The sequence below is a fragment of the Pleurodeles waltl genome, chromosome 6, assembly GCF_031143425.1.
Source record: "Pleurodeles waltl isolate 20211129_DDA chromosome 6, aPleWal1.hap1.20221129, whole genome shotgun sequence".
NCBI classification, from domain to species: Eukaryota; Metazoa; Chordata; class Amphibia; order Caudata; family Salamandridae; genus Pleurodeles; species Pleurodeles waltl.
In genome coordinates this window covers 95,309,635-95,337,109 of record NC_090445.1, presented here as the reverse complement: position 1 = coordinate 95,337,109, position 27,475 = coordinate 95,309,635, and the positions used below count along the sequence as shown (strand labels likewise).

Here is a 27,475-nt window from a genome sequence, read left to right as displayed (position 1 = left end):
GTATGATACCTATCTAGGTGAGCACTTCAGCGCCCACACGAGGGTAGCAAGCGCTATAAAATGCTGCAATACAACACAATGCACGCTGGCTTCCCGAGAATTACGATGGATTCGGAGGCCGCCGAGCGTTTCCTGAGTTCTTCCTCGCAGTCATGCAGAAGCGGTGCTCGTGAAGGAATCAGTGAAAGGAAGCGCTCCGCGAGCTCGGAAAAAGAGCTGTGAAGTGACGTGACTCAGCCAAAAAATTCTAGCATTTTGTAAAATACGAATGAGTGGCGTCCACAGCACAATAGAGATTGCCTCTGATTGTTTCCTCATCCTTCAGATTGCATCACGGGGTAATTCCCTGAGTCTAGTATAAAGCCTGCATGGTAAACCTCAGCCTGCAGAACACTGCAAAGCACTCAAGCACCGAGTGCAAAGAGGTGACAAGGCAATAGTGCCTCACTCAGCTAACATAAGAAAAAAGTAGTTCAGAACTACTGGGACCTACCTCAAGCAGAACACCGGAAGAAACTACCTCATATAGACGACCAACATCAGCAGGCCCTACCTCAAATAGAAGACCAGAAGAAGGCTGCACCTCAAACACAGAAGCAAGAGGCCCATACCACAAGCAGAAGAGAAGAGGGCCCAGGGCCTACCTCAACCAGAGAAGACTTGCCAGACCTGCTTGCCCTCCATCCCTCTGTGCCTGAGGATGCTGAGCGTACACAGTGAGTTGTCGCTGGAAGGGTTGGTGTGCTGTCAGTTGGGGGTGACTGAGGGAGGCCCTCTATCAGGTTCTTCAACAGCTTGGACTGGGCAGTGTCACGAGATCTGAGATGGCCCAGTAACTAGTTGCTAATAGTAGTGTGTCCCATTACCGAACAAAATGAGAAATCAGGGGAATTAGTTTTATAGGGAGAACTAAATAAGCTTTAATACAGTTTTGCACTTTTCTGTTAAAGCAGGTAAATATATATAACGCTTTTATAATTCTGTGCTATTTGCAGTTCCAAAGATAAAGGCCTTTCACTCATAAAAGTGCCCCTAACAGAATCTGTAATTTGCACTCTAAGCTGCTGTGTTCCTCCAAGGATGGGAGACAACACGGCTACAGGCCCACACCTTGTGCTCATTCATCTGTGGAGAATGAGTGCAGGGTCCGTAGCTTCAGTGCAGATAATGTATGACCAGTCCATCCTGGCTGCTATCAGTCTGCGAGTGGCAAATGTACCAGGTTTTCAGGGCTACCATGTTTCTCTGTGAAAATACTGGTGATTTGTTGATGTAGTCTGTTTCAGGGGGTTCTTAGGGCTGATGCTCGTGTAAGATTTGTTTTAACATCATATGTATTTATGTTTAATATGGTGATTGTGGTCTGTTTTAATAATCATTTTGGGAATACTTTAGACGACTCTAAAATGACTAAGAAAGAATTTTCGTCTTGTATGCACGGTTTAAAGTTTATATTTCAAAGGCCTGCTTTAGCTAATTTTCTCAATATTTTCCTGAAAGAAGAAAATACGATCAAGTCAGTAAAATACTGGTTTGGTGGTGAGGCTGTATCCCTTCTACCATTTCTCTGTGGTTCTGCTATTTCTATTCTGTTACAAACTCCCCAGGACCATTCAGGGTGCTGTTTTCCTACAATTATGAAATAGGCCAGATTAATTCTAGTTTGCTATTCTTTTGTAGTTAGTCAATGCATCAGGCCCATCTAGTCTGCTATTGCTCTGTAGTTAGTGAATGAGTCATGCCCATCTAGTCTGCTACTGCCTTGTAGTTAGTCAAACATCGGGCCTATCTAGTCTGCTATTGCTCTGTATTTAGTAAATACATCAAGCCCAGCTAGTCTGCTATTGCTCAGTAGTTAGTCAAAGCATCAGGCCCATCTAGTCTGCCATTTCTCTGTATTTATTAAATACATCAAGCCCAGCTAGTCTGCTATTGCTCAGTAGTTAGTCAAAGCATCAGGCCCATCTAGTCTGCTATTTCTCTGTATTTAGTAAATACATCAAGCCCAGCTAGTCTGCTATTGCTCAGTAGTTAGTCAAAGCATCAGGCCCATCTAGTCTGCTATTTCTCTGTATTTAGTAAATACATCAAGCCCAGCTAGTCTGCTATTGCTCAGTAGGTAGTCAAAGCATCAGGCCCATCTAGTCTGCTATTTCTCTGTAGGTAGTCAATGTATCAAGCCCATCAACCTGTCTATTCCTCTGTAGTTAGTCAATGCATCAGGCCCATCTAGTCTGCTATTTCTCTGTATTTAGTAAATACATCAAGCCCAGCTAGTCTGCTATTGCTCAGTAGTTAGTCAAAGCATCAGGCCCATCTAGTCTGCTATTTCTCTGTATTTAGTAAATACATCAAGCCCAGCTAGTCTGCTATTGCTCAGTAGGTAGTCAAAGCATCAGGCCCATCTAGTCTGCTATTTCTCTGTAGGTAGTCAATGTATCAAGCCCATCAACCTGTCTATTCCTCTGTAGTTAGTCAATGCATCAGGCCCATCTAGTCTGCTATTTCTCTGTATTTAGTAAATACATCAAGCCCAGCTAGTCTGCTATTGCTCAGTAGTTAGTCAAAGCATCAGGCCCATCTAGTCTGCTATTTCTCTGTATTTAGTAAATACATCAAGCCCAGCTAGTCTGCTATTGCTCAGTAGGTAGTCAAAGCATCAGGCCCATCTAGTCTGCTATTTCTCTGTAGGTAGTCAATGTATCAAGCCCATCAACCTGTCTATTCCTCTGTAGTTAGTCAATGCATCAGACTTATCAAGTCTGCAATTTCTCTGTATTTATTAAATACATCAAGCCCAGCTAGTCTGCTATTGCTCAGTAGTTAGTCAAAGCATCAGGCCCATCTAGTCTGCTATTTCTTTTCCGAAAACAAAAAAAACCAGGAACATCCAGCCGACTATTTCTCTGCAGTTAACGAATACTCCAGACAATCCAAGTCTATTCCTCTGGCTTTAAGGAACGTAAATTCACGAGGCCCATTGAGTCTATTTCTCTAAAACGAACCAAGGGGTCAGGTCCGTCCAGTTTGCTGTTTATCTTATGTGAAAGAACTAGCCAGGCCCACCCAGACTCTGTCTCTCTGCATTTACTGAACGCTCCGGGTCCATCCAGCCTGCCCTTTCCCTGCATTTATTGGATGCAGGAGGTCCCTCCAGTCTGCTATTTTCCTGCACAGACTGGTGATCAGCTGATTCGGCAAGATTGTGCACATTGCCATGTCTGATGTGCAGACACCAAACCAGCCACCAGTCTTATGACAGAAACCAAAAACATTAAAATACTAACCACAGAAAACCATGATATCACATTCCATAATCTCGAGGCATTACAAAAACCAGTGCAATTGAATCTGAGATCTGCACACTGATGTGTGTGATGGGCAGGAGGCAAAGGCCACAGTCACAAGTGCTACTGCAACAAACAAGTGAAAAGGCCCGTGACTCCCCCTGTGTGTCCCACTGTGGAAGGGAGGGAGGCGGCATGGAAAGGGAGAAATTCGTTTTGAAGGGGGCGTGGAATAATGAGGGGAAAGCAGATAAAAAGGGGACGTGTCGCGGGATGATGAAAGATAGATAAAGGGCATTTAGATCTCAGTGTTTTGAGGAATACGTGGAGTCTCGCAGACTTCAGCACGGAGCAGAAATAGTCGTAAATGTTGCTTTTCCACTGAGATCCCGAGCAGGTACTCTCGGCACGGGGCCACCTGGCTGAGATCGCTGGCAGATCCTGTTAGGGGCAGGCCCGGAATCCCAGAAGCGGAGTTTCCTGTTCTGCCAGCACAGGAAAGTCGTAGCTCCGAGCCACATTCGCCGCATTCTTCGCAGAGTTTACACATACTCCCTTCGGAGAGAAAGCTGTGGAACCGGTGCTTGGGACGGCCTGTCCGGGGAGGGAAGACCGGAGAAGTGTGGGCAGAGGAGGCAATGGGGTAAGGAGTCCCGGGCAGAGAAAACACGGGAAGAGGGCTAGAGAAAATACTGTCACCTGGGGGAAAAGACCGACATCAATAAAAGGGCGGACGGTGAGGCGACCAGATTTTGAAAAGAAAAAACCGGGACAGGTCAGGCATAAAAGTAGGACTAAAGCCCTTAGTCTCACTTTTATATCTGACCTGTCCTATACTCACGCGCGACCGGGCAGGCAGCAGCACGCGGGAGAAACCAATAAATTACTTCGTCAGTTATTTAAGACTAGAGCTGCACGTGGAAGGAGCACACCTTTTACTCCTGCCTGGCAGGTAGACCTGACCTTCGTCCCAAAAAAACGGGACGTTTATTTAAAATTAACATAGCGTTCATAGATTGACCTGATCTTTGTCCCAAAAAACTGGAAAATTATTTAAAATTAACGTAGCGTTCACAGATTGACCTGGCCTTTGCCCCAAAAACCGGGACAATTACTTAAAATGAACAAAAGCGTCGGGACACCGGGACAGTCCTCTGAAAACCGGGACTGTCCGGGGAAATCCGGGACGCCTGGTCACCCTAGCGAAAGAAGAGAGAGGGGACGGACGTGCGGTGGGGGCAGCGAGACAGATAGCGAAAAGAAATGCGAAAGAAAAAAAAGTGCGAAATGAGACCGAAAAATAAATTAATATACGTGCGAAAAAGAGAGGAGAACGTGGCAGAAAGCCGTCTCAAAAAGACAACAGAGGACGAATAAGCAGAGTTAGACGGGAAGATGGAGACGCAGCAAGGCGAGAAAAAAAGATGAGGAGGGCTGAATGGAAGAGGAGAATGAGAGAGAGAGAGAAGAATAAGTCCTAGGTAGAGAAAGGAAGTGCCTCACGAAGGAATTGCGGTTGAGACAGAGAAGGGGAGCGAGCAGTAGCCGGGAGATGGGTGGGGAGGGTTTCTGAAACAGCGCGACTGTCGGACAGAGTGCTTCTGATCCAGAACTCACATGTACCCAATCTCTCCCAGATGTGCTGCAGATGTCCTGTCTGTGCCTGCTTCTCCAGTACTTGATTGTGGGGGTGTCCGCAGCCCCCCTGAATGAGTTCTCTGGGCAGTACGGCTATCTGTCTGCAGACCAGACCTTCCAGCAGTTCCTCACCAACAACCTGGAGTTCATCGACAAGATCAAAGACAAGAGCCAGGGTCTGCGCAACATCTTTGTAAGTATATGAAACCACTATAGTAAAAACCCCAAGTGCCTCCACACAGCTGCGAAGGGGGTGCAGGGGTCCCGAGATCATAAGGAATGGCAAGGGCTCCAAGGCAAGAGGCAGTTCAGAGCTTCAGCTGTTGAAGTCCCCTAAAACAAGAGCTTTGAAAGGAGTGCCATGCACCCCAAAGCAAAGTAGAGTCCACACCTTCAAAGGGAGCCCCAACAGAAGATGGCTTCCAGCCTCCAGACAGAATCCCAAATGTCTCAGTGCAAGGGGGTTCCCAAAAACAAAGGGAGTCCCCTACTCACAAGAACTCCTCGGAGCCTCAAAGCTAGGGTGTCCCAAAGCAAGAGAGATCCACAGTTCCAGAGGGAATTCCAGGTGTCCCAAAGCAAGAGAGATCCACAGTTCCAGAGGGAATTCCAGGTGTCCCAAAGCAAGACAGATCCACAGTTCCAGAAGGAATTCCAAGGGGGTCCCAAAACAAGAGAGATACACGGTCCCAGAGGGAATTCCAGAGGTCCCAACACAAGAAAGATGCACAGTTCCAGATGGAATTCCAGGGGTCCCAACACAACAAAGATGCACAGTTTCAGATGGAATTCCAGGGGTCCCAAACCAAAGGGAGTTCACGGCTTCAGAGGAATCTGAAGTGTCCCAACACAATGGAACCAGGGCGACCAAATGTGGAATACAAAAATCCCGGACAAACCACAAACATAGAAGTAGGACTACCATTGTGCACCAACCTAGGGGGGCAGAATGACTTAAGTGCCGGTGCTCACCAACACAGAAAACATTGACAGTGAGGCACTAAGCGGGAATGTAATTCCACTAGGACCTTTCATATGGCTTAGCCACCACAGCGCTTCATAAAGTTAGTAATTCAAGGATTTCGGGGTGCATGTGTTTTAGCGGAGTTGGTGTTCCCTGGTCTCAGCAATTCCAAATTATTAGAGGTGGACAAACCAGGCTACATTAAGCAGAGAGTCAATCTAGAGATCTGGCTTGGTTCTAAGACCCAAAGTATGGTTTAAGTGAGAAGCTATTTGCAACTGAAATGTAGTAATTTGTAACAATTAAAATAAAAAAAATATTCGATTTCGGTAACAAACATTCAGTTATAATGTTTACATTCAATAAAAAAAGAGCAGTAAATGATAAGTGTATGTGCGAACCCTAGCACAGTATAGCATTGTAGATGCAGGGAGTTTCAGGCTTTAAAAGTGCTAATGCGCATCATTCAGGAGGTACAAGGGAGTCCCAGGCTTGTATCTTCCTGTGTCCTAATCGTGCAGAGGCCATGCTGGGGGGGGGGGGGTGCAGGAGCTTTGGGTTTCTTCTGCTGACACTAGGTTCCCTCTGCCCTTGAGATGCCTTGAGAGAGTGCCCGCGAGCATGCTGTTACTCCTCTCCCTCGGTACCGAACAGCATTATGGGTTACAGGGTGCCTAAGGTCTTCCTGCATTTGAAGGTCACAGGGTTGAATATACATTTTGTGCACGTCAGTATTGTAGACAGCTGGCCAGGCATCAGTTCTGTTTTGAGGTGATCTGTCTTTGTTCTAACAAGATGATATTCTGTTTTTGGCTTCAGTGCCGGGATTTGCAGCTGTGCAAGGAGGAAGAACTGACAGTGCTGAAGGAACAGATGCACCTCGACCCACCTCTCCTGGACCACTGCCACAGTAGCAGCTACAACCTGGTGAGTAACAGGGCAGGCATCCCCCCGACCACACTGGGAGGTCATCTAATGACCTACTGTGCTCTCAGTGGGTGAGATTATCTCACAAGCAGGCTACTAGTAGAGGAAACATGCAGTCTCAAAACCCTACGTGCAACTCACTCACCCAGCATGCCCAGGAAAGCTCACTGCCCACTGTGGTGACCTCAGAAACATACTGGGGCCGATTATCAAAAGCTGTTACTTACTCCTACATGCTTTTGTGAATCATCCCCAAAACGTCCATCTCTCTATGAGTAAAATTCCAAGAGGGCATTGCTCTTTCTATTAGTAGATGAATATTCCAATTTTAAACCTTTCACTCTCCTGCCAGAAGAAGTGCTGACCAGTACTATTTCTAGTGAGTATTTGTCACCACGGCAGCCACTTATAAAAAGATCTCCGGCAAAGAGCCCGGTCTGACGAGGAGCAACCCAATAATGAAGCATGACATCCTATCGGATGTGTGAGGGCTCTTGCTCCTGAACATTAAGGTTCCCCTAGATACATCCCTTTCTGGAACAGTGTACACATCTATTTTGTTATTCCAATGTTAACACAATTGTAGAGGTTCTGTGGACAGTTCACAAAGGCATGTACGAATATGTAAGTGGGTACAAGAGGAGTAGTACTATACATTCTCCAAAATTCCTTCGTGGATAGGCCCCACTGTGTGCACAGGACGGAGGCCAGTGCATAAGCAATCATGCAGCCCACGGTCCTGGTGGGGGAAACCCAGGCAATCTGGGATACTTGAGGGTACGTGTGGTTCTTCTGCATGCATGCATCATTTCACGTAGATTTCCTTTTGTGGGGAAACGCTATGCTAGGTATTACCTTGGTACAAAAGATTTGCAAGTTACGGGTGTAACATGGTTTCACAGTACTCCATTTCTGCCAGGAATGTTGGGTGAGCGAAGGAAAAGGGTATAACTGCGCAAAGTATGTGAAATATTACATTGTACTTGCTTCGTAAAACTCTGCCCATCCCCCCCTGAGGTCCTCAGCTGCGACTCAAGCGGTTCTGTGACTCCTGTCTGCTTAGTCGTCGACTCATGTTTTACTCCCCAACTCTGCCCACTGCACAGCTGCTAGCTTATGCCCCCTCTTCTTGGCGCTTGCTGAAAGCCTAGCAGAGGCTCTTGGGGCACCAATGGGCTTGCCTGTGTTGGCCAGCCTCCCGGCGTCCAAGTACCTGGGGCTGATGAAGCTGAAACCAGAGAGCGCTGAGTGACCGAAAGAACCCTTCCTTTAATCACAGGGCAGGGAGCCTCTGTGAGCTAGAGGACAATGAAGAATAACACGTGAGCTCGCTCACCTGAACACTGGTGCCAGGATGCACATTCCACACTGGGGCTCGGCTGAGCTGGGACTCAGGACAAGCACCTCCTCACAGTTCGAGGTGCCTTCACTTAGGGGGAAGTGGAAAGCTTGTTCTAGAAGGGAGCTGCCCTCATGCTGTGCCTGGTCTGTGTGTGAGAGAAGCTTCCACTGATGCTGCCTGGGCTGTGTGCGAGGGGAGGCTTACGCTGCTACCCATGTACCACCTGCATAAGAGATGCTCACACTGATACATCTTGTGTACATGGTAATAGGCTACAGAGGGGGGTTTAATCCTTAAGGGAAGTCGGGTATCTGCTCCCATGGAGAGAGGTGAGGGTGCAGGGGTTTGTAGGTGCATTAGGTGGGGGCAGGGATGATTCCTGGGTGATGCTGCAAGGCTTCACGTATCACTTCTATAATCCATACAAATATGCTCTCCCTGGGCTTTGCAAGGCCTTACCTTTATGTCCCAGTGAACCCCATCTACACTACAGCTGCTGGAATCCCCTCTGGAGGAACAACCACTTCAGTCAGCCCCGCAGAGGGATTCATAACACACCCCAAAGAGAACACTCACTTTATTCCCTTTCTCCAAGAAAGTATCACTTTAGCCGGTCTCTTGCATTGCATATGGTATGTGAAAAAGCGACTAAATGTGTTTTTTATTTTCTAGGAGAAGTGTTTGAACCAGGTGCAGAGTGGCCTGCAGACCTACCACAGCCGCTTCCCCATCCTGGAGAAAGTCCTGAGCAGAAACACTGTGGCTGTCAGCCGCCTTAGGCGTGACATTGAAGACCTGCAGAGCAACTTCAGACAGCAGGTAAGATGCCTTGGAGAACTGGACCTCTGTGTCCATAAGCTAGGAAGCTCACTCAATCCAGGGATGCAATGTCCCCAGGAAATTGACAGATATCACACTGACGATCTGCGGTGTGATGTCAGATATGGTGCTCAACCAATATTAAAGGTAACCTGGGGTCACCAGGGCTGGACAGGAAAACAAGTCAGTCCTGGCAAAAATGTTCCAACCAGCCCCACACATCAGGGGCCGTGGCAAGAATGGGGTTACTGCAGCCCATGCAACTCTGGATATAATCGCCTCAGGCTGCGGACCATAAGGGCGAAATGCCAGAACCATGGGCAATCTGGCCATGGGGAGTCACAGTGCAGAGTTGAGGATGGCCCAATATCATAGAGCAAAAGTGAGGATTATCAAATGTCAAACATAGGTTGAGATCAGATGGCAGGGATAAACTGGTCAAAAGGCAGGGATGAGGCACCCCCAATATCAAAAGAAGATTAGAGACAGAGGGGTGAGGAATGATGTACCCCCCACTTACCTTGCATGTCCAGGAAAGCTCACTGCCCATTGTGCTGCACAGAGCTCACAACATACTGAGGCTGATTCACAAAAGTATTTATGAGTGAGGAAAGTGCACGTCAGGTATAACCTGTTACTTACCCCTTCTTGAATCTGTGAATCAGCCCAAAACGCCCAACTCTCTATTGCTAAAAGTGCAAGAAGGCTCATCCTTTCTACTTGGGCACGATTATTCATATTTTAGATGTTTTATGGCCAGTTCACAAAGGCATGTACGAGGACACAGGGGTTGAGGCACCTCCAATATCATTGAAGACGCTTGAAAAGTTACTTGAGTCTCTTTCCAGGTCTCTGAGATTGAGTTTCGGGGCTTGTTTTCTCTGCAGCAAGAGATACGCAATGAGGGATTTCTGATTACGTTTTGCCTTGTTCTTTCCCACAGATGGAGCACATGAGCATCGAGCCAGTGAACTACCCTTCGGCGGAAGTCAGCTTCCCCACGCCTCTCCATGAGCAGGCGGGGGGTTACCTCCTCCTGTGCAACCTACAGCGCTCTCTGGAGACCCTGACCCGTGCCCTGCGGCCCTTCCTCCGGCAGTGAGCATCCCTCGGCTGCAGCGGACAGATGCCCTGGCCCACGAGGTGCGGTACCCGAAGGGTGTCTTGATACCACTGATCATCCACAGGGGGCAGACCTCTATGAGCACACCCCCTCATGTATTTTGTAGTCCACTGTGTGGAACTGAACTGTACGAATCTTTGATTTGACTTACTCACGAACATTTGCTGTTGACTAAGCGGCAGAGGTAAGCTGCTATGCAGCCAGAGACGCCATCTCATGCAGAAGGGCGCTCCTGCAGGGCGCCCACTCAAGCAGCTGAAATACCACTAAGTGTTGTGGGACAGATACCAACCCTCACACACAGCTCTCAAGCCTCTCTTCCTTGTTGCCATGAACCTCTTTTGTGCCCCTATTTCAGAAGAGCCCATTCTGAAGACTGGATCTTTGACAGGAATGGGGAGTCCACCGCACCCTTGGGGGCTCCTGAAACGGTCTAGTGAACAAGGACATGACCTTTAGTGACCAGAATTGTACTTTGTGTGACCTATTTGTCTATTTATGTATTTATTTATTTATTTATATATTCCTTTGCAATGAGGACCTTGGGAAGGGCCCACTCCCATTTCTCAGCAGCTTGGGGGTCTACAGGATAAGCAAGGAAGGGGGACTCTGATATTTTCAATTTCTCGAGTGCGCGTGGGCAGAACATATACAATTATTCGAACTGTTTTCGGATGCGTGCCTTGAATTACATTGAGATAAAGCGAGCACATTCACAGAATAAGTAAATACCTCACTCATTCTAAGACTGGACTACTCCTGTCCTGCCAAGCGTTTCTGTTCTAGCAATCAAGGGATCAGTTGGAAACCCTTGAGTTTCGCAATGTAAACATTACATAAACATGCATTTGTTTAGTGCATTCAAAGCGGAGGAAAGTGTGGGATCGGTCCTCTAGGGGTGCCACAAAGGAACCACATATACAGGGCATGTGCATTTGCGCTCTCCCTGCTCTAAAATTACAGTGTTTTAATTTGACTATATATGACTTACGACGACCACTCAGATATTTCGTTTCCCCCGCGAGGGCTGTAGGCCCCAATTGTTTTTACTAGAAGGAATTTCAGGAGCTTGCATTTTGCGTCAAGGCATTAGATGACTGATTATTCTGTGTGTTATCTTTGGCAAGTTAACTCTTACACCGCAGTTAAACTAGGTGTAAAGTGTACATGCTTCGTACTTTAAATGGGCCATTCGCTATAGAGGAAAACAGTTGTCTTTAATCACTACTGCACAGGTAACTATCACTAACACCAGGCATTTCAGAATGTCCCAGTGTTTGATGATGTCAGCTTGGGCCTTGAGACTTGTGGTGACGTCATTCTCCGGATGGCCCCTTTAAACGTGGCTGCATACGCGAAGCACAATTTAGATACTGTGAAAAGAATTACCCATCTTTCAGAATCTGGTGCCCTGACTCGGGGCCTGCGCCACTCCCGGGGTTTAACTTGCTGCCTGGCGCTGTAGTCTATCATAGTCCTGCACTGCCCATTGAAGGGATCGGACTACGAGTCCCAGAATGCACCTAGCAGATAAGACACAAGACAGAAGAACAACGATCCCTTTATTCCTAGATCTGGATTAGTGTGAGCTGCAGTGGTAAAGAGTTACATTGGCGTATTTGTGAATATGAACTTTCGGCTTCAAGCTGTTCTACAACATACTGAGCAAACAGATGTACCAGTATTTAATGTTGAATTTTGAATACTCTTCTTATTTAAAAACGTCGAATGGATTTTGGAACTATTAGCACCTCATATGCTGGTTAGGTATCCTATTCGATGTCATTTATTTATTATCATTTAATTTTTATATATTTTATAGCTTGGGCTGCTCCTTGTGGGTCACCTGAGCGCCTGTATCCTACCATAATGTTAAAAAAAACGAGGAATCCACAGGAGCAGTCCGACAAAGTATTTATTAACTGATTTTAATATTTAAAATTATGTTATTCAGGGCGGTGGTGGTTTAATGCGTCACAATACGTGTTTGAACTTGTTCTATGTCCCGTATGTTACTGATGCTCAACTGGAAGGGATTCGTTAAACTCTTCTCAATCTTTGTCTCCCACTCATTGAAGTTAGAAACCTCTTAGCAGGAGCTGATGCTGCAGCTCGTGGTTTTTAGCTTTTCAGCTTGAGCTCTCAGGTTTCTGACTCCATGGACTTGTAAGTGGAACGTAAAGCCCCCTGTTACCTACACTCCACACCTGGGGCAGATGTAGCAAAGGTTTTGACCTATTCTGTGTCTATGGGAAAAAGTGTATGCACATATGGTCCCTGTTGTCTTCCGTAAAGTCTGTGTATTGGCTGATGCAGCTATCTCTGCGCTGCCTATTTATTGTGCCCAAAGCATTGTCTTTAGGGAAAAGCGAACGCGAAACCTGAATAAAAAGTATTGTGGATGTTTTAATAAGTTATTTATAGTATTATATAATAAACGTATTTATTGTTATTTATATTCGTGGTGATAAATTGTACTGGTTGGTGGATTGACACTGAGTAATTTATTATTTATCTTAATAAGTAGATCTATTTATTATTATTTGCGGTCTGTGAAACTTTGAATAATGTGTCAGCTGTTTTATGAACGAGATGTGAATAAAACATGTTATATAACTAAGTGACTATTGTTTTATTTAGTTTTTAATTGGCTTGGTGACATTTCTGCCATATGAGAAGAGAATCTCCTTTCGAACATATCAGAGCCCAGTCACTCCTCTGCAAGCTCCACTGCGTTGCCCGAGAGCATCCTAGCTTCACACAATGCAAATATATAGGCCTCACTTTCAGCCCCAGGCGCCACATTTCTCTGACGCAACCTCTGCCCTGGACACCAGAGCCCTCAGGCCCACAGCCTCAGGCAGCACATTCCTCTGTGGCAAAAACTTCTGATTGGACCCCACAACCTCAGGCCCACAGCCTCAGGCACCATATTCCTCTGACACGACATCTGTCTTGGACACCAAAGCCCTCAGGCACCACAATCGGCTGATGCAACCTCTGCCCTGGACACCAGAGCCCTCACACCCCAAGTATCAGAGAACACATTCCTCTTAAAAAACTTCTGACTGGACAACAAAGTCCTCAGGGCCCCAGCCACATGTCCCACATTCTAATACAACCTCTGCCCCGATCACCAGAGCTCTCAAGCCCCAGCCTCAAGCAGCGGGGGCCTACGATCACGCCTCCAAGCTCAAGCAGCATATTCCTCAGACCTCATTTCCAGTCTCGGACACGACTGGCTCACCTCCAGCTTGAGGCATATTTTTCCAGATCGCACCGCATCTGGCAGACTGCACATTTCCTGACCTATCTCCCCAGGTGGTATATTTCGCTGAGCTCACCTTCAGTCCCACGGATCTTTTTTCCAGATTTCACTTCCAGTTACGTGCAGCACAGTCCTAAATTCTCACCTCCACCCTCAGGCAGCACAATCCCTAAGATTTCACCTCCACTAATGGGCAGCACATTGACAGGTCTTAACTCCAGCTCAGACCGCACATACTCACAATATCTCACCTCCAGCCTCAGACAGCACAGCCCCAAGATCTCTTATCTAGCCTCAGGCAGCACAGTATATAAATCTCACCCATAGCCTCAGGCAGCACAGTCCCAAGATCTCATATCCAGCCTCAGGCAGCACAGTATATAAATCTCACCCATAGCCTCAGGCAGCACAGTCCCAAGATCTCTTATCTAGCCTCAGGCAGCACAGTATATAAATCTCACCCATAGCCTCAGGCAGCACATTCCCAGATCTTACACAGTCTCAAGCAGTGCAATCTCACCTACGGTAGCATACCACATACTCAGCCCCAGGTAGCAAAGTCCCAAGATCTCCCCTTCAGCATCAGGCAGCACATTGTCCAGATCTCCCCTCCAGATCCAGGCAGCACAGTCTCAAGGTCTCGCCTCCAGTCCCAGGCAGCACAGTCTCAAGGTCTCGCCTCCAGTCCCAGGCAGCACAGTCTCAAGGTCTCGCCTTCAGCATCAGGCAGCACATTGTCCAGATCTCTCCTCCAGTCCCAGGCAGCGCAGTCTCAAGGTCTCGCCTTCAGCATCAGGCAGCACATTTCCCCAGACCTCACCTCTGGTTCCAGGCAGCATAGTCTCAAGACCTCACCAGCCTCACATTCAGGCTCAGGCAGCGCAGTCCTAAGGCCTCACCTCCTGCTCCAACAGCACAGTCTCAAGATCTTACCTCCAGCCATAGGCAGCACATTCCCCAGATCTCACCTCCAGACTCAAACAGCACTGTCCTAAGATCTCACCTCCAAACTCAAACAGCACTGTCCTAAGATCTCACCTCCAAACTCCGGCAGCACAGTTTTCAGCTCTCACCTCAGCATCAAGTAGCACAGACCCATGATTCTATGTGCAGCACAGTGCATATTTGAAGCAACGGTTGCTTCGGAGGGGTTGGTGGCGGAGGCCACCTGCACTTATTTTTAGGGACCAGCACTTATTTTTCTGCACTAGACATTTACTGAGCGGAAGAGAAGGAAAAACACACATGGGCTTATTTATGAGCCCCTTGCGCCTCTGGAGCGTCATTTTTAGGTCTAGCACGCAAGCGCTTTGACCTGTTGTAATTATTGGGGGCTTTTAACCACGGCCATCACTCTCACTTTTTCGTGGGCTTGCCTTTAAAAAATCACTTGATGTCATTGGTAACTGCTTTACGTTTGTCCCGCCTTGAGGTTGTTTTTGTCACTCCTTGCAGACTGCCCCTGTAATGTGGATTATTGCACGATTGCCATGGCATTCACAACGTGAACAGGCACAACAGCGTGAACTCGATCAGCGGTATTAGAGCACTGGTCACATTGTTCACAGTTACTTAATCAGAGTGATTTCTTGTGGCTTTCCCCTTAAAACACTTAAAATTGGTAAATGCTTTGCATAAAACAGAAATCCTCAAAGCAAAAGTGTCTCTCCTGGCACAGCAGGAGAGCTGATACTACACTTTTCACTGCACTCAGGGAAACTCAGCATATAATGCTTTGCAAGCATTCTTTTTCACAACATGTTTGCCCATAACTCAGCCTCTGGTGGTCCTAGGACAATGGGACCACTACCAAAACGTTCAGCACGCCATGCTATTTCTGTCTATGTCATATTCGGGCCCCTACACTAGGTTAGTGTACCTCCCACCTTTCAGTGTCTTTTTAAGCATTCGCATGGCTGGAACTTTTGTTTTCTAGCTGGGAATAGCTTTTGTTTTTATAGGCCTTATTTGTAATAGCATTGTTATAGGCCTGCTATTCTTGAAAATATGTAATGCACTATGCTTTCTAGGGATAGCGTATATATTTACTCTGCATTATTTATGGCTCTTTTTTGTGTGGTTAGGTCCTCTAGGTGGCTAACTATATAGTTATATGACCATGTTTCTTGCAATTGATATTTTCTTTGTGGTATCCTCTAGAGGCTGTTTTAAGCATGACAGTAGCATCAATATATTAAAATATCTGTGGCACAGGAAACTTTCCCCACAGTGCTTTGCAGGGCATTACTTTTACAAAACATTTTTTTATCATAATTCAGCCTGCGGTGGTCCTAGGACAATGGGACCACCCTCAAAACATTAACAACAGTGTGCTCTTTCTGTCTACATCATCGCTGGGTCCCCACACTATGTTTGTGGCACTCCACAATAATAACCCCCCCACCATTCAATGTCTTTTAAGCTTTCTTATTACTAGAAGTTTTGTTTTATAGATTGAAGTCGTTTTGTTTTAAAGGCCTTGTTTGTAAGACCATTGCAGTAGGCCTACTAGCCTTAATAACACGCACTTGAGGGGCTAAGTACATGGTTACACTGCGGGCCATATTTATACTTTTTGACGCAAAACTGCGCTAACGCAGTTTTGCGTCAAAAAAATTAGCGCCGGCTAATGCCATTTTGAAGCGCCGTGCGGGCGTCAAATTTATACTTTGACGCACGGCGGCGCAACCAACAGGTGGGAGTCATTATTTCGTGACGCACACAGCGGCATCACGTCGTAAAGGAAACCAACGTTAACGCGACGCAAATCACTGTGGGTCGATTTACGACAGCGCAACCCAGAAAGCGTTGTTTTTTTTTACGCTGTTGCGTCAAATTGACCCGCGAAAACTGCCCTTTCAGCAGAGGAGAGCCAAAATGGATCCCAGATGCCACTACAGACCCCAGGAGGATGACAGCAGACCAGGAACCAGCCAGGAGGACCCATACCGGAACCAGGACATTTTCAGAAAAAAAAGAAAGTGTCGCTTCAGTGCAGAGGAGCAGGAAATCCTGGTGAAAGAGGTGACGGAACACCAGCACCAATTGTTCATCACCTCTAAATTGCCACTCAGTAGGAGAGAGGCCATATGGAAACAAATTGTGGACAAGATCAACAGTGTGGCTGAAGAACGCCGGACAGTCACTGAGTGTAAGAAATGCTGGCATGACTGCAAACATAGGACAAAAGAAAAAATGGCCAGGAACAGGAAGGCAGCAATGCAGACTGGAGGGGGGAGTCCAGCACACCAGGAGGCCCTGGACCACATGGAGGAGATGGTCGCAGCCGTCATCCCTGAGGAGATCGTCACAGGGATTCAAGGACAGGACAGCGCAGACTACCACGACACAACGCACATGCAGGGTAAGTCGCATGGGGAATTCAATTGCAATAATGGGGACTGTAAGCGGGGGGGGGGATACCTACTACACAATGCATGTAAGGCAGCACATATATGAAGTGGCATGGGTAAAGGGGCACAGCAGGGGGGCATGCCCAGCACAGACTGAATCTGGGGCACGACAAAATACAGCACCAACAACAGTCCCATGGGGCCATCCTGTAAGTACAACAATAGAGCCAAGGGAAAGCAGCGACAGGTGGGAAGGCCACTACGTCAAACTCACATCCAGGCACTTGTCTTGCAAAATCTATCCTACATCAACTAGGTCCCTATCAGTAATGCAGTAGCCAAAACAACAACTGCAATGTAACTGCCACAACAGTTGACAATAACACCTCTCATCTCTGTGCAGCTATAGTACCAAATGGCAGGAACCTCCCCATGGAACATACATACCTAAATTAGGGGGTGAGGATGACATCTGCAACTATTCATAGAAATAAGACAAAGGCACCAGTACACTCAAATGCCGAATGCCCATACTTGACACATACATAAGCCAAAGTAAACAGCAATAGGTGCCACACAGCACTAAGGACACACACATGCTGCATACATCAGGGTCTCTCACGTGCCTGGCTAACAAGGCAACATCACTAATGTCATACTGCTCAAACAACAACATTGAGGAGGGGACACAGGCAACTGGTCACTGAAACACACCTGCACAGTCTGACAACCAAATAGAACCTTCATACGATAAACAGGCCAATCCAATTAAACACACATGACCCAACATCATCTTCAAACATCAACAATGTTTACATCCATACCACATCCTAACATTGACATGCATAGGATATGCCACGTCACATGTACATTTCGAGCAATGTGAATAAAAAGTGTTTGGGGCAGGTCCTGAGAGGCAAGTGTGCTGCCAGGGCATTCACAACACCCACAGTCAGTCAAAGTGTAGTGTCGTAAGTGTAACGTATACTTTGCGCATTAGCTTCAGGCTTTAGGCCTTTGTGCACCTTGCCCTGAATGTACTTAAACGCATTTGCTCACATCTAAGAGCCTCAGAGCACTTTGCACTAAATTCTTTTTATTCGCCTTCCTATCAGTTAATTTAGCAAATAGCCAGTCCTACGGTGTTGTTTATTCGTCAAATCACACTGTTTTGCCTACTTCAGCACTGGAGTTTGCCAGAACATATTCACTCTGTGCCCCAGTCAAGGATACAGTCTGGTACATTGCCGATAGACGTGGTAGGGGTTAAGATTTGGCATTCCTGCGTAGGGACACTTTGTCATCACGATGACATATTACTTATAAAATCACTTCCTTGTCCCAAGACACGCAAGAGGGAGTTTCCAAACAGAGAACCACAACTAGACGCTGCCTGCCTTGCTGCAGATGCAGAACCAGATCACAGGCCATTGCTCTTATATATGGGATGATGTCTCCCCAGTGATTCAGGCAGGCAAGCTCGAAGCTTAACATGCTGTGCTATAAATAGAACAAGCAGAGGGATAGTAGAAACAGTTAGGCATCATGATAGCTTTGTACTAATGTTTTACTCTCCTGCTGACTATTTCAATTCTAACAGTTTGTATTGTTTGGGTTATTGTGGCTCACACCTAAATATCTACAAGTCAGTTGTACAATGAAATCATCATATAAAACAAATACTGTCTTTGTCATTTGTGTATGAGAACATACTGGAAAAGAGAGAATTGTGTAGGATCTGAGTGACCACGACTTCCCTGAGAAGTTCCAAAGATGTCATGCGCTCGGATGTCTAATCATTCCTTTGCTGTGGGAGACCAGAGGCACTGCTAGTTAGCCAGAGCAAAAAGAAAGAATCAGGGTGACAGAGTTAATTACAAGTGTGTCAGACTTAGTCCCCCACACCATTAGCTATCCTGCTGCCTAGAAAGCCAGTAATCTCATGTAGGATAATGAGAGCCCACCCAACAAAATGTCCCTCCATAAGAATAGTTAAACACGGAGGGAGGAGTAGGACAAAAACATGCCTATTCCTAATTTTTTACAAAGCAACACCTAGAGGCGAATAGGCAGACAAGTCTGATAGCTCTATATCATACATGTGACACACAGGTGGGCCATAGGCCTACAACAATGCCCATATGAAGGACAGCAGATACCAAGACAAAAACAGAGCACAAAGTTAAGGCATCCAAAGGCTTGTATCTTAGTGCAAAATTGTCACAACACAGACACACTAATTGTACCCTGATTCATTGCAGAGGAACATGGATCTCCTGCCGATATGCCTGTCCCTGATTTCCCTGATGACATGGATGACGAGCCCATGAACATTCCACAGGAGACCATCCAAATGGTCCATGAAAGCCTCCAAACCCCACCTTCAGTCACAAGGAGGAGCACAGAAGAAGCAGCCACCACAGTAGAACCACCCGCCACCCCAATTGTAAGACCTGCCAGCTCCAACACAGCTGAGGACTCTGACGACACTGGCACCAGCTTCGAAAGAACCGTCGTTGGGGTACAGCGGGAGCTGGCCAAGGAGGTGCGGGTGGGGATGCAAACTATGGCAGCCAGCCTTGAGGGGGTGCGTTCGTGCATGATGTCTTCTGCTGATCAGGCAGCTACTATGCAAGCCCGAACATCTATCTTGCAGGAACTTGCCAAAACACAGAAGGAAATCTGCACAGCTGTCATCCAGTTGACACAACACCTACAACTGCAATCCAGTCAACGTGTGCACGAATGCAACATAGAACCCCTCAGGGCCGACCTGGCTGCCTACCATCGTGATGTGGCTGCCATTCTCAAAAACCAGCAGGCCCTCCTTGCTGCAGTACTGCCCTTCATAACTCCACAGGGAGCAGCCCCCGGGATGTCTGCCTCCATGTCTTCTAACACTGAGGTGTGTGTTGCCCCTTCACAGCCAACAACAACAAGGACAAACCAGGGAACACACACATCAGAAGAAGAAGACATGGAACAGATAACATTCTCACGGAAGAGTACCCGGAAGCACTAGTCCCTGCACCATGGCCTACTTTGACCAAGGTCCTACGTTTTGTCAAATGCCAGTCTCACTACAACTACACTCAATGACTGTTCTGCAATCCACTGTATGACTTGTCCCCATTGCCAGTGAATGTCTCTCTCCTACTATTTGCCAATTCCTGTCCCTCTGCACTGTCTGTGACATCACCCCAGCATGTCAGGAGCATCATCCACACCCCTTCTGTAGGATCACCATGTAAGAATGCACCAGAACGGACCCAGCAAACATGGTGAATGGACATTTTGCACTACAGCACCTATAAATAAATAGCACTTGCACACCTATTATGTCTCTGTGTTATTTCACACTTCAACTGTGCAGTACATAACTCGAAAGTGCCTGTGTGGCAACCATGTAGATTGTCAATACTACTGTCCTGATATCATGTATTCTGAAACATCTGTGCAGTGGCCAGGAATGCGTCATAGCCGTACCATACTGAGGAAAATAACTGATGAAGGGACTAAGCACACACAATCATGCTGTGTTGGACAGGATGTTGCACCATCTATAGCTATTCTAAACAACTAATGGTGGCTGAGAAATGTAGGCACCATGCAATACTAAAATAAGAAATTATGCCGCAAAATGTAATGAAACATTAACAAATTACACTGCATCAATCACTCATTCGGAGTATACTTCCATGAAGGAAAGTCATGCAGAATTAGTACACACATGATGTAGGTCAGCAATGAAAGCAACAAGACAAGAGTGTGAACAACTCCTCATCTACAAAGATCTCCCTGAACTTCACACTGCAGTCCGACCTATCAATTTACCCACAATAATAAGTCTGGAAGCACTCTTTGTGAAGTAGGATACATACCAACACAGAACCTTGGTGATCAATGCAAACTACCAATGGTGGTTCTCTCAAATGGTGGATACTTACCAAGTTAGCACACGGGTAGCTGGCATGTGAAACCTCAATTTCCTGGGGATGGCGAGCATAGGACACAAATGTCATACTAAAACATTCAGCTACACTGATGTCAAGGACATGATAAAGTAGCACCTAACGCATCATGTAAAGGGTTAACTATATATTTATTTCTATTGAGTAACACAAGAGGCAACTAAGGGAAAGGTAAACCTACACTAATCTAACCTGACTATTACTAACCCACAACTGTCCCTAACTAACCTAAGCTAAACTTACTCTACACATGTAACGAAACGATCTAAACATCAACCCCCCACCCACCATTATGAGACAGGACACATGCAGGACAACACTTACTAACCTACACACATACTATACTATCCTAAACAAACATATCTTTTTTTGTAATTTTTTGTATATTTTATATATATATATATTTTTTTTTTTAAACAGGAATCCCAACATTGCCCCCCACCCACCCACCCACACAAAAAATAAAGATAGAAAGAATAAGGACCCCCTACCCTCTTCCCTAACACTAACTAAGCTAATTACCTATACTTACCTAATACTAATCCCCAAAACCAAACTAACAGTAGAAAATAGGAAAGAGGAGAGAGGGGAGGGGTAAAAGTTCAACAGGGCAAAAGTCCTACAGGTTCGCCCTCCGTAGGGTCCGCCTGATGGAGCTGACCCTTTTTTTAATATAGGCCACATCCTGGCTCAGGTTGTCCACCTTATTGACAAGCTTGTCCAATTTTCTACTTAATGCCAGGAAGGCGGCTGGGTCCACAGGAGGGGCTGAAGTTGTTTGTGTGCCGGCTGAGGTTGAGGTTGTGCCAGGAGTTTGTTGCCCACTGGACTGTCCTGGTATTACAACACGGCTGGGTCCAGGTCTGGAGGAAGAGCCAGGGTCTATTGTTCCCGACGTTGCTGGGGCCACTTGGTGAGACCTGGTGGATGTGGTGTTGGTGGCTGTTGTTGGCAATGTAGGCGGAGCCTGTGGTGTGGCCCACCACGCCCCGGAGGCCCGATCCGAATGATATTTGCGGGCCATCCTCCGGTACCCACACTGCACCTGCAGGATGTGCCTGTATCTCATGGCACGCCTCTCAAAATGGTGTCGATCTGCGGCACTCATGTTTGCAACTGTGAAGAGAAAAGGCAAATATTTACCTTTGGAATTGCATTGGGTGGAATAGCACAATGGGTTATTTGTACATTACTAGAAATGTATTGGTTGCAGCAATTGTCACAACATAGTTCACTGAAAGGCTCAGAGGAAGTACATGTGAAGCCTGCATACATAAGGGCATATCACACCTAGCATATCCATGTCTCTACATGATGGATGACATCACCCTAAACTACTCATCTAAATTATACCTCAGGCATCTGACATTATGGCTGCACCTCTTCCGCATACTGACTTCACTACATATGTCACTCTATGTGATAACTATCACAATCCTTACTCAATGCCATTTGTAATTTGTTGTGTGCTAATATTGAACCCATGGGCCATAACCGAATGTGTACACTAGGGGCCAGATGTAGGAAGATGGAAAATTGCGACTTGCAATTTGCTATGCAGAACGGTGTCTCCGACACCGTCTGCGAGTTGCTATGGGGTCGCTAAGACCGACCTCATTAACATCAATGAGGTGGGTCCCAAGTTGCGCCCCCGACTGTGGGCACTCACGGGGATGGAGGCCTGCTGGGAACAGCAGACCTCCATGGCCGTGACTGCTTTTAAATAAAGCTGGTTATTTTTTCCCAAGTGTAGGCCGTTTACCTGAAAGGAAAACGAGCTGCACTTAGAAAAAAAAAAAAAAAGTCTTCAATCTTGGATTATTTCAGGGCAGGTAGTGGTCCCTTGGACCACTGGCTGTTTTGTAAAAATTTTTTAGGTCCACTCACAAAGGGGAAGGGTTCCTATGGGGACCCCTTCCAGTTAGCAAGTGGGTTACCATCCACTTCAAGTGGATGGTAACTGCGACTCCCTTTGCGACCACGTACTCGGTTGCAAATGGAATTGCATACCACTGCGAGTCGCAAATAGGACGGGAAAACCCCTTCCTATTTGCGAGTTGGAAATGCATTTTGCAAGTATGTTCAGAATCACAAAATACATTTCTGCATAGCAAACAGACGTTTGCAACTCACAAAGAGCAATTTATGCCATTTGCAACTTGTAAACAGTTTGCTACATCTGGCCCTAGGTTCTAAATCAAGTCGCAAAAGGTCACAAGTACGTGTAAAATACTGGTTGCTACAGTCCTAGGTACCCTGTTTCACATTAACATGGCAGTCTTTGAGGGTGGTGTGGGAAGAACAACCAACAATCCCATGTTCAATGCACACCCAGGAGTGTATCGAAAGTTCAACAAGTATATGCCTTCACACACAACACCTATGAAGGGCTAGCAACACGTTGGAGTCAGCCAAACATTGTCACATCCAAGGTCCACACATGTCAAAATGCTATGACTTTGGCCAACATCATATACTATCAGTGAGGCATGTTTTACAACACACACAGAGGAGCAAGAACACCCATCATCATGGGTCGACAGAACACCTAGGCCATTGCACTCAAGTCACACACACTTCTAGTTCACCTTGTGGAAGTACATGCCCCCGGAAGATCCAACCTACAGTGTACACAGTCCATCCTCAACTAGGAAGATGCACATTTCATCAAAGCCATTTGCCAAAGCTATATGGGAGAATGTCAGTCTGATATGCAGACTCAGTTCATGCCAAGTCCCTGAGCAAGTCTTACATTAACCAGTGTATTCCAAATGACTCATCCCATTCCCCATTGCGGCCCAACTGGAATGACCTACAGCCCCTAAATCTGAGAGATGGCTAAATATTGGTTTACAGAAACAGAAGTGCTATTTGATATCCCACTAAAGCAACAATGCCAATGAACGGCCAGCGCATCAAATCATGAATTCTGTTGAACACACAGTAGTCCATCATGCATCACTAGCAAGCAATTAAAATAGCACTCAGGCCACACTCACTGTAGGTATCGGGGTCCTCAAAATGTGCCACCTCTCCCACGGTGTACGGTGCTGGTCCACCTGTAAAGCATGAAAGGAAGAATATACTCAGACTCGGTGCACTGACAAATAATTGCAGTTACTATGACACTGTGTGAATATGACATGGTAATGATGCACTTTCCCACATGCTCATACTTCATGGATGAATTTTTATCCAACATTAACATTGGATGAGTCTCCTGCTACAGTTACACACCCTACTACACACATGCAGTGGCCAGGACAGTCAGGTGTTGTCAAAGATACCCCTCCATTAGTATGCCCAAACAATAATGTCTTCCATACATCTCAGCATGTGCATCCCAGAGATACATCCAAAAGCTGGTTACTTGAGGACTGCATGACCCCTCACAATCAAACAGGCTAGGTGGACATGTTCAACACACAGCAACCAGACACACATGTGACATATGCGTGGACAACATATCTAACTTCATGTGACGTGAAGGCAACACACATTTATAGCATCATCATGGGTTTCAAATTTTCTGTCTAGCTATGGCGTCAACATATGTAGGTATGTTGTTTCTACATGACTTACTCACTGGCCAATATGACCTGTAGAGTTCAAATAGAGGCATTAACGTGTCGCTTGTCTGACACAAATGCAACACTACATTACATACAGCTACAGGCATCTGGTATGTGTTGAAAACATGAGCCATCTGACTGCTAGCATTGGTCTTCCTACACATTGTGCAACAAATACAAATTAGGGCACATATTTATACTTTTGTAGCGCCGCATTTGCATAATTTTTTGACGCAGAGACGGCGCAAACTAGCAAAATACAATTCTATTTCGTAAGTAGGCGCCGTTTTTGCGTGAAAATGTGGCGCGAAATCGGGGATAGAAATGTATAAATATGGGCCTAGGTTTCCCTAGCATTACACACAGTCAGCTACTTATCAAGCAGATTGGGTAACAATCATCACATGTCCCCACACAGCTTTCAATTATTCACATGTAATTAATTTGTACTCACCAACATGGCCACCAATCCTGATTCCCAGGTGGTCCAGCAGGTCCTGATCCCTGGATATCAGATCTGCCCAGCGGTGCTTTAATTGATGGTCATTCCGCATGCACCCATACACCCGGACCAGGTGATGGCGCACCTTCCCCCACCGGACTTTCCGTGCCTCCGTGTGATACCCCTGCATCACACGGCCCCCAGCCTCCAGCATGAGTGGGAGGAAATGGCAAACTAGCCAAATGAATCCCCCCAATTCATCCTCACCCATCCTGGAAAGGCGAGGCCTACCTGACATATTAATAGAATAAAATGAGCAAAATTAAATAAACAAGTAAAAGTGGGAAATGGGGAAAGGTAGAGTAGTGAAGGAAAAAGAAAAATAAGAAAAATAGCCCAACTAACCCCAAAGTTATACTACCCAGAACAGACTCCCACAGACAATACAAACAAAAACAAGATTGGACAAAACTAGACTAAACAGACTGAGACAATATTAGGCAACAAGACTAGGATCACAAAAAGACAAAATACAAGGTACACAGGACACAAAAGCAGTTAAACACAGGACAACACCTTTCACACAACCACACAGTCTAGATAAATCTGAGACTGCAAAGTGAAAGTGAAAGTTAACTCCCAGTACAGATTTAGTAAACAGGATATCCTATTACATCACTTCCTGCATAAAATGGCCACCGTTTTTATTTTCCCGTTATGCGTCATATTTTCACGCATACACAATGTGCGTCATTTTTTTTGACGCATAATATTGCACAGAATGCAGAGTCAAAAAATATGATATGAATATTAATAAATTAATAAGGTACATGACATGTCCACCATATTGTCCATGTTGCGTCAAATTTACCACGCATACAGCATGGGCGTCATATTTTTTCAACGTACAGGAGTGCACAGAATGCAGAGTCAAAAAATATGATATGAATATTAATAAATTAATAAGGTACATGACATGTCCACCATATTGTCCATGTTGCGTCAAAATTACCACGCATACAGCATGGGCGTCATATTTTTTCCACGTACAGGAGTGCACAGAATGCAGAGTCAAAAAATATGATATGAATATTAATAAATTAATAAGGTACATGACATGTCCACCATATTGTCCATATTGCGTCAAAATTACCACGCATACAGCATGGGCGTCATATTTTTTCCACGTACAGGAGTGCACAGAATGCAGAGTCAAAAAATATGATATGAATATTAATAAATTAATAAGGTACATGACATGTCCAACATATTGTCCATGTTGCGTCAAAATTACCACGCATACAGCATGGGCGTCTAATTTTTTCCACGTACAGGAGTGCACAGAATGCAGAGTCAAAAAATATGATATGAATATTAATAAATTAATAAGGTACATGACATGTCCAACATATTGTCCATGTTGCGCGAAAATTACCACGCATACAGCATGGGCGTCATATTTTTTCAACGTACAGGAGTGCACAGAATGCAGAGTCAAAAAATATGATATGAATATTAATAAATTAATAAGGTACATGACATGTCCACCATATTGTCCATGTTGCGTCAAAATTACCACGCATACAGCATGGGCGTCATATTTTTTCCACGTACAGGAGTGCACAGAATGCAGAGTCAAAAAATATGATATGAATATTAATAAATTAATAAGGTACATGACATGTCCAACATATTGTCCATGTTGCGTCAAAATTACCACGCATACAGCATGGGCGTCATATTTTTTCCACGTACAGGAGTGCACAGAATGCAGAGTCAAAAAATATGATATGAATATTAATAAATTAATAAGGTACATGACATGTCCAACATATTGTCCATGTTGCGTCAAAATTACCACGCATACAGCATGGGCGTCATATTTTTTCCACGTACAGGAGTGCACAGAATGCAGAGTCAAAAAATATGATATGAATATTAATAAATTAATAAGGTACATGACATGTCCAACATATTGTCCATGTTGCGTCAAAATTACCACGCATACAGCATGGGCGTCATATTTTTTCCACGTACAGGAGTGCACAGAATGCAGAGTCAAAAAATGTGAAATGTAAATCATAATTTCATGGCTAAATATGAGAAACATTTATGAAAATTCATATTTGACTCTGCATTCTGTGCACTCCTGTACGTGAAAAAATTAGGACGCCCATGCTGTATGCGTGGAAATTTGAGCAATTTTTAAATTATGTCTTCATTTTTTAAACTTGGGGAAGGAGATTTGTCATGGCCAAATGGTGCTATGTGATACACATTTGTGGTTAGCTATGACACATGTCCGTTATTGTATGTATAGAAGGCATTCACACTGTAATATTTATGATACGTTAAATAATGTATTAACCATATTTGTACACATATTTTGGGTAATTGCTGATGGCTATTTTGAAATGATGGATGGGATACCATGATGTATTCATTCTCGAAAATGTGTCCACAATTATGATGGTGATGCTTTTATCTATAGTCCGAACAGGGAGTGCAATAGTCACTTACAGTTTTTATGGGGCTAACCATGTCCTATTATGAATTTGAGTTTCTGATTTTTGTTTTACTTTTGACATGTAGCCCACACATGTGCCTTATGCATGTGTTTAGTTCACAAGTACAAGATTCTTGTATATTTGGGGGGCGGTAGAGGTGGACTTAGGCCCCCAGCACCCTAGGGTTTGCCCATCCAGATTTGCTAATTTATCCATGGCTTTTATTTATTCTGTTATGCAAAACCTGCAGCAGCAGGCTAAT

At 45.5% G+C, this 27,475-nt stretch overlaps 1 protein-coding gene across 2 annotated transcripts; it reads left to right on the top strand.

Moving 5' to 3' along the window:
• The first annotated feature begins 405 nt into the window (after window positions 1-405).
• CSF3 (colony stimulating factor 3) lies at window positions 406-12,695 on the top strand. Of its 2 annotated transcripts, none has more exons than XM_069237420.1 (5): window positions 406-716; window positions 4,925-5,118; window positions 6,709-6,816; window positions 8,831-8,977; window positions 9,921-12,695. In XM_069237420.1, the coding sequence occupies exons 1-5, from the start codon at window positions 701-703 to the stop codon at window positions 10,077-10,079; spliced, it is 624 nt and encodes a 207-aa protein (XP_069093521.1). In that variant the 5' UTR covers window positions 406-700; the 3' UTR covers window positions 10,080-12,695. The 2 variants fall into 2 exon arrangements, with proteins under 2 accessions (XP_069093521.1, XP_069093522.1); XM_069237421.1 differs by lacking the exon at window positions 406-716 and adding an exon at window positions 3,622-3,930.
• The last annotated feature ends 14,780 nt before the right edge of the window (window positions 12,696-27,475 follow it).

Excerpts from the sequence above, each read along its gene's own strand:
- CSF3 (XM_069237420.1), top strand. Across the intron at positions 5,119-6,708 it reads AGGGTCTGCGCAACATCTTT|TGCCGGGATTTGCAGCTGTG; the intron begins GTAAGTATATGA and ends TTTTGGCTTCAG. Across the intron at positions 6,817-8,830 it reads ACAGTAGCAGCTACAACCTG|GAGAAGTGTTTGAACCAGGT; the intron begins GTGAGTAACAGG and ends TTTATTTTCTAG.